General features: G+C 39.8%; 1 protein-coding gene across 1 annotated transcript in view; it reads left to right on the top strand.

Moving 5' to 3' along the window:
• Nucleotides 1-408: 408 nt before the first annotated feature.
• The window catches only part of CTNND2 (catenin (cadherin-associated protein), delta 2), a gene marked incomplete at both ends in the record, with an annotated part of 80,982 nt that continues 74,570 nt past the window's right edge, over nucleotides 409-6,820 (top strand). The window contains one exon of the mRNA XM_010149632.1: nucleotides 409-541. Coding sequence (XP_010147934.1) covers nucleotides 409-541 — 133 coding nt within the window. The remainder of the gene's footprint in view (nucleotides 542-6,820) is intronic.

Below are 6,820 nucleotides of genomic sequence, written 5' to 3'. Positions count from 1 at the left end.
TAAAAAGAGTATTTTGACAAACTAACATTTCATAGCAAATCACTTGTGGTTCTGACTCTAGCCTCCGTATTTTAATTTTAATAGAAAAAGTATAATGATATGAGCATGTAACTTTTTTCTTTCCTTATATTAAGATTTCATATAGCCATTTTTATTTAGGAAACTTTAACATTTAGAGATCTTATTTCATAAAGTTATTTACTCTAATTATGCTTTATGTAACTTTTTTTTTCAGAGAAGTACAGTTTAAAATTAAATACAGCTTCATATTTGATTTAATGTTTTCTTTGAAAATAATTGAAAACTGCCAAGATTCTACTTAGCATGCCTTTCTTGGCCCAGCTTTTGTCACGTTTATCCACTAACAGCAGAATTCTTGATGAATCTTTCTTATTTGTTTTTGCACAGAGAGTTCGGATGGCGAGATCCAGAGCTTCCAGAAGTCATACAGATGTTACAGCATCAGTTTCCCTCAGTACAGTCCAATGCTGCAGCCTACTTACAACACCTCTGTTTCGGAGACAATAAAATAAAAGCAGAGGTAAGATTTATAAACCCTTTTTTCCACAGTGATGTTGTCTGGCATTTTTCATCACCAATTGTTTATACATACTCTCAAAAGAGTTACAAAATAAATCATGTATGTATGTCTGGACAAATTTTACTCAAGCTTTCACTTAAGTCATTTGTTACCTTTAGAGAAAGTAAAAAGGCATAAAATTTTATTGTCACTCTCTTTTTTTTGTTTGGTTTTGAAAATTTTAATTGATTGTATACCATTTAAACACTATCCTTAGTTGTTCAGTAAACAGCCAGTGGTATAGTCTTGATGCCACTGAAGCATATGGGCATTTCCTTAGGATTTTCAGAGATGTTTGGATACTAAATACAAACACAGAAGATGAAAATTAAACAAAAGGCTTCTGAATCAAAGCCTGCATTAATGTATAATTGTGTGCATACAGTTTAATTTTACTGGGTTGCAGCTTGAACTGTGATTCAGTCTATGATCTTGTAATTCAGTGCAGGTTGTATCTAAAATGTAATTCAAACAGCAGTATAGACTTTGTTCTGTACCTGTAGCTGATCGGTACTTTTTGCTTGCTTGTTCCCTGTGGTTAATGGGACCAGTTCAGCTTTTGGCACAGGTTAAAACAGAAGGAAGGCAGCTCTGAGGGATTTGACAAACACACAGGAGTCAATTAAAATTGAATGAGTGAAGCTGTTACCAGCCCCAGCTGCCTCCCCTGGCCCTCTCAGAGATACTGCTAATCAGGGACATGCGGTGTACACATCAATCTGTGCCTGTACTGGCATCTTTTAGCCTGGCATGTAAAGGTAAACTGAGATCAGGATCTGCTATTGCTTATTTGTCAGAACTGCGCAGTGACACTGCCATGCTAGTGCTTCATTATCCTCACCCTCAGCACATACCACTCCGTGGGTCTGTCTGGCTATAGCAGCTTTCCCTTCCAGGTTTTTTCGGGCTGAGGTAATTCCCGAATGAGTAAGTAAGTATGTGGTCTGCTAGCAGTGGCAGAACTGCACTGATTGAGTTCATCACCTGAAACATCTTAGAAATAATAATAATTAAAAAAATGTTTACATGAATGATAAAGCGAAGAATGTTTGCTCACTGGAAAAGGGGACTCTGTTATAGGTATTGCTGAAAATTTTAACAGGACACTCTCCCCATACACTTTTCTCATCCTTATTCACAAATCAGTTTTTCAATAAAAGAATTTATTAATCATTTAACTGTCTTTCTCTGAGATTAGGCCAATTTATTCATTGTACAAACTGCTTCTTCCTGCTAGCCATAGATTGAGAGCCCTTAGGTAGCTATCACATTTGAGAGAAGATGGTTTGACTTTCATTGCTAACCATTTAGGAGAAAAGAAGACTGATTGTTGTTGGTCTAACCCATCCCACTAGGACATCAGCCTTTGTAAGCTTCAGGCTCATGAGCTGGAAAGGTGAAGGTAAGTGTATAAAACAGTAGAGCAGTACGCAGCTCTCTGGGCTCCTCTGAAATAGGGTAACATAAAATGAGGATTTCACCCTTTATTTGTTATTATTCAGGGTGTAGATATATTCCTCACTCCATAGTACATAAACTGTCTTTGGAAACAAGCCAAAATACATGTGGTTTTTTTTTAAACGGTCCATCTGAGAATATGCTTTCAGATCTCTGGTACTATGCATTTTTCTAAGAAGACAAAAAAATAGATGTATTGTCTATTTACCTAATGCTTTGTGAAGCTTTTTAGGCAAAAGCATCCAACACTGGACAACTCTTTTATCTCTGTATCTGCCTGCCAACCTATAGTATTTAATGATAAGTCCTGTTGTGTTTAGCCTGTGATTCAGCAGGGCATTTAAAACAGTTCCAGTGTTTATTTATTGGAATCAGTATCTATCCAAAGGGATCAGGAGTGTGCTTGAGCTCTCCACTGAATAAGAATTTCTTGAGGATCCTTTTGTGTGAGGAGTTCAAAATCTTATCGATAAGGGGTTATCACAGCAGATATCCCAGATTCTTTCTGAGTTTGTGCCCAGCCAGAGGATCTTCACTGATGCTGTTGAAGCTACATGGGACAACTCACATGCTGACTGTTAAGGATGTGTCTGGATTATGGCTTGAACTAAGACCTAAATAATAGCAACTGATCTCAAAATTCACTCTTCTGTGAAGCATTTGTGCTGCAGTTGTGTGTTGCGGCCAGTTCTTCTCTGTCTGAGAACAGCCACATTTAATACACATTTCCTTCTTCATGGAAAGCAGGGCATTAGTTCTGCTGCACGTGGTCGCGGAGGTGCAGGGGAAAGAAGCACCAGGACACGTTCTAATTTTTATTTTCCTTGCAATCTCTTCTCTAATTAGTAATTACAAATTTTGGAAGTCCAGCTGTAAATTTGAGATTACAAAGCTGAAAAATTCTGATTCTCTTGAAACACAGAAAACCCCGCTGTTTTACCAAATGCTTAGCTTCAGTATAGTAAATGGCTTGGACTAGAGAAAGAGAACTGTCCTGGTGGTCTCTCAGAGTCTGGAGAAAGGACAAACACCGGAATGTGTAAGTTAAGAAAACTCCTGGTATTTTGTACTTCTAGCAGGCACTGAGGCAAAAGCAAATTGAATTCACTAAATCATGTGTTAAGTGTTGATGTGTAACATGCACTTGAACATAGACGTGATGAATAATATTATGCAACAATTTACTTTATTTACTGGTTGCATTGAATTTGAAATGTAATGCAGTTGTTCAACTCGAGTTATCGAACAGAAAAAAACATAATGTTCAGGGGATCTTATCAATGCTTATCAATAGCTAAAGGGTGGGTGTCAGGAGGATGGGGCCAGGCTCTTCTCAGTGGTGTCCAGTGACAGGACTAGGGGCAATGGCCATAAACTGGAAAACAGAAGGTTCAGCCTGACCATGAGGAAACCCTTCTTCCCTGTGAGGGTGACAGAGCCCTGGGACAGGCTGCCCAGAGAGGAGGTGGAGTCTCCTTCCCTGGAGACTTTCCAAAGCCCCTGGGCTTGTTCCTGTGTGATCTACTCTAGGCGATCCTGCTCCGGCAGGGGGGTTGGACCTGGTGATCTCTAGAGGTCCCTTCCAAACCCTACCACTCTGTGAATCTCTGAATCTCTGTGAATTTACCTTTATCACTAATGAGCATCAAATTGTCACACTGCAATTAATGGCTATTGTATCCAGAGTTTCTGGAAATAACTGTCCTGAAATACTTTTTTTAAAAATTCTTCTAAGCATGATTTATGCTGTATTGCCTACAAAAAAGGTGATTAATGATCTGTCCACTGAACCTGACCATTCTTTCAATCTTCCAGGTTTGTTTTTGTATAGTGCTAAACTTGTCCTATTCTCATAAGAGTTCTCTGGGATTTGTATAAAATTTCTCCTTGTGTACTTGGTAGGATGAGAGCCTTTATGTTCCTTTTGAGTGGAACAGCATCAAGTACAATTTAGACAGAAATAGGAAAGAGCAGCTATGACTATATGCATTTCTAAGATTCCTAACACCTTCATGGGTTTACCATTATTTTAATTTCTGTGGCTGAAGTGTGGAACACTACCCCTTACTCCAATGAAGACAACTATGAAAAAATAATTTAGTCAAAAAATGTTTGAAGTATGGCTAGGGAAACGAGGGATCTTTTCCCTTCATGACCGTGTTCTGTGTGGTAGGTGTTATTTCTAAAACACCTGTTGATCACAGACGTTCTTCTGAATTTGATGTTGTCGCTCTAAATGTAGCTTTATCGCTATGTCAAGTGTAAATGCCCTCCTCAGTCTTTTATGTAGCAATTCTCTCAGACCAGTGAGTTCTGCAGATGCCATTCTCTAACTTGAAGGACTTCCAAACAATGTTGGTAACTGTTTATATGAAGATACCCCAGGCTGGCTACTAAGGTGTCAGAAGTCAATTACTTACTCACAGAAAGACTTCTGGAGTGAATCTGGTTTTATATGTCTGGTAGAATTTGTATTTTTCCCCTTCCAGCCCTGAACATACCAGTACAGCGATAGGTAAAACGCGATAAAGATGGTGGTGTTCTTTCTTACAGATGCTGCCTCTTCCGTACTGCTCAAAACCATTTGGTGCCAGTCTTTTTATTTAAAAGCATGATTGTAACTGCTGCTCTTACTTGAAAATTTTCCATAAATGCTGCTTCTGAGTCTCCTTAAGTATAGCTGACTGCAGGGCAGGCAGTACATCTGCTGTCAGGAGCACTTCTCATTCTCTGCCTTTATTCCCCGTGCTAGGTGCTTAGGTGGTGCAGCAGACATTGGAATGGAGTTGAAGAAATTAGATTATTTTTGCTAATGTCTGATAGGTGGATTTTTTTTCCACTCCGGTTGAGCAGGACCAATCCTCGCTGAAGATCTCACATACGCGAAAGGGGACATAGGGAGGCAGAAGGCTGGAGGTCGTAAAAGTTACCAGGCAGCCCATTGCAATGAGGCATAATAATTCTGAAATTCAGAATCTCAGAATGCTTTGGCAATTCATTACATAAATGATTCTTTCATTGATGACCATGAAGAATGCAGCTGAAAGGCAAAAGAAAAGGAGGGAAGAAGTTTTGATCAGGTATTTGAAGGCAGATGAAAAGTTGATCAGGCAGGAGAGCACAAGAATGCCCTTTCAGGTGGCATTTTCTCCTTAGGAGAGGGCTCTTACACCAAGAATGGTGCAGTTGTGAGCAGAGCCAGAGTAGCTGGTCCTGGATGCCAAGGAGGAACAGGCAGGGCGTATAGGACAAGAGAAGCATTTTAAGATAGTCAGCAGAGAACATTTCTTTAAAAGGGTACCTTCTATTAAACACAAGATTCGTTCTTCCACAGCAATTTTTCTTCCTATAATGACAGGTTACTCCTTTGTATGAGGTCACCCTATAAAAGGATTGAATTGTGCAGTTTCACACGCCAACACCATTTGGCTCTCATGGAATATGGCAGCCTGCCATCAGCTGTGAAGGTGTAACAGGTCACTTGGGGATTTTGGCACCAGTGACTCCTTTCTGCAAGCTGGGAAATTTATTTTTTGCCATCAGAGTCACAGCACTTGAGGTTCTCATCTCAGGAAAATCATGCCAAGATGCCAAATAAAAGAACAGTAACTACTGAACTATCCTACCTGAAGCCTTCCCTTGCATCCTTAATAAACCTCACTGGATGGGACAGTTTCCTCTTTATCTTGAACAGCATTCCCATATACCCACTTCACACAGTCATAAAAGTATCAGTCCAGGCGTATTGCATGGTATTGTAATTTCTCGCCTTTATCTCTTTCACATCTATAAACCATGTGGCTGCAGTGCTGTAGTGACTTTGATGTCACCCACAGTACTGCTAGATCCGTGATGGTCAAGCTTGCATAGACGCCTGTTTCTAGCATGGCTTTGTCCCAGGGAATACTTACACTTAGTATGGGGTGATGGACAAACAGTCCATGATGTTGCTTTTAGACCTGCTGGCTCATGCTGACAGAATTCTTCACTCCATAAACTTTGAAGGATGGTTGGAGGTGCTCTCATCATTCTTGAAGGGTATCTTGATCTTATTTCTACAGTGTCCTGCAAATTCCCGCGGTTCCATAAGCAGTCCCAGAGAAAACAGAATATCTTTCTTTTCTTATGTGTTTGAAGAACCATAGTTTTGCAGTCACCTCCCCATAGCATTCCTCTCCTCCTTCTTTTTACTCTAAAATCTCTTCAGTTAGAGGCTGGAATTTGGCTTGTCCGGTGATGATGCTGTCAGTTTTCCAATAAAGACATTATGTAAACTCCTTTAATCTCTGCATGCAGGATGGTACAGCCATGGTATTTAATTTAAATGAAAGAAGTATCTCATAGGTGATACTGAAAAGTAATGTAAAAATTGCAGAGAGACTCTAAAACGTTTGTTGAGAGTGCATTTTAGTGCAGACAGTAATTGTCTACACTTGGAGAAAGTATACTTCCCTGTTCGGTTATAAACATTTTATTAGTACTTTGATAACGATGATTTTCATACGTTAAACATCTGTATGGGTAAAATTTCACAGTTTGATAAGTATTCCCCTAAATGGCTTGACAATGAATTTAGTATTTTAATGATGGTTGTTTATATGAAGGGCCGCTTGCTGGCACCTGATTCCCAAAACGAGCACCGGTATGTTCATGCTTTTGCTTACCTACGTTTAGATTACTGCCTGCAGCCTGGTTTGGGCCTGTCTCTCCATCCCCGGGGGGAGACTCTCTACAGCTACCTGAAAGGAGGTTGCAGAGAGGTGGGTGCTGGTCTCTTCTCCC

Source organism: Eurypyga helias, unplaced genomic scaffold, assembly GCF_000690775.1.
Source record: "Eurypyga helias isolate BGI_N326 unplaced genomic scaffold, ASM69077v1 scaffold2754, whole genome shotgun sequence".
Taxonomy (NCBI): domain Eukaryota; kingdom Metazoa; phylum Chordata; class Aves; order Eurypygiformes; family Eurypygidae; genus Eurypyga; species Eurypyga helias.
The sequence above is the reverse complement of the archived record's forward strand: the minus strand, read 5'-3'. Positions and strand labels throughout refer to the sequence as shown.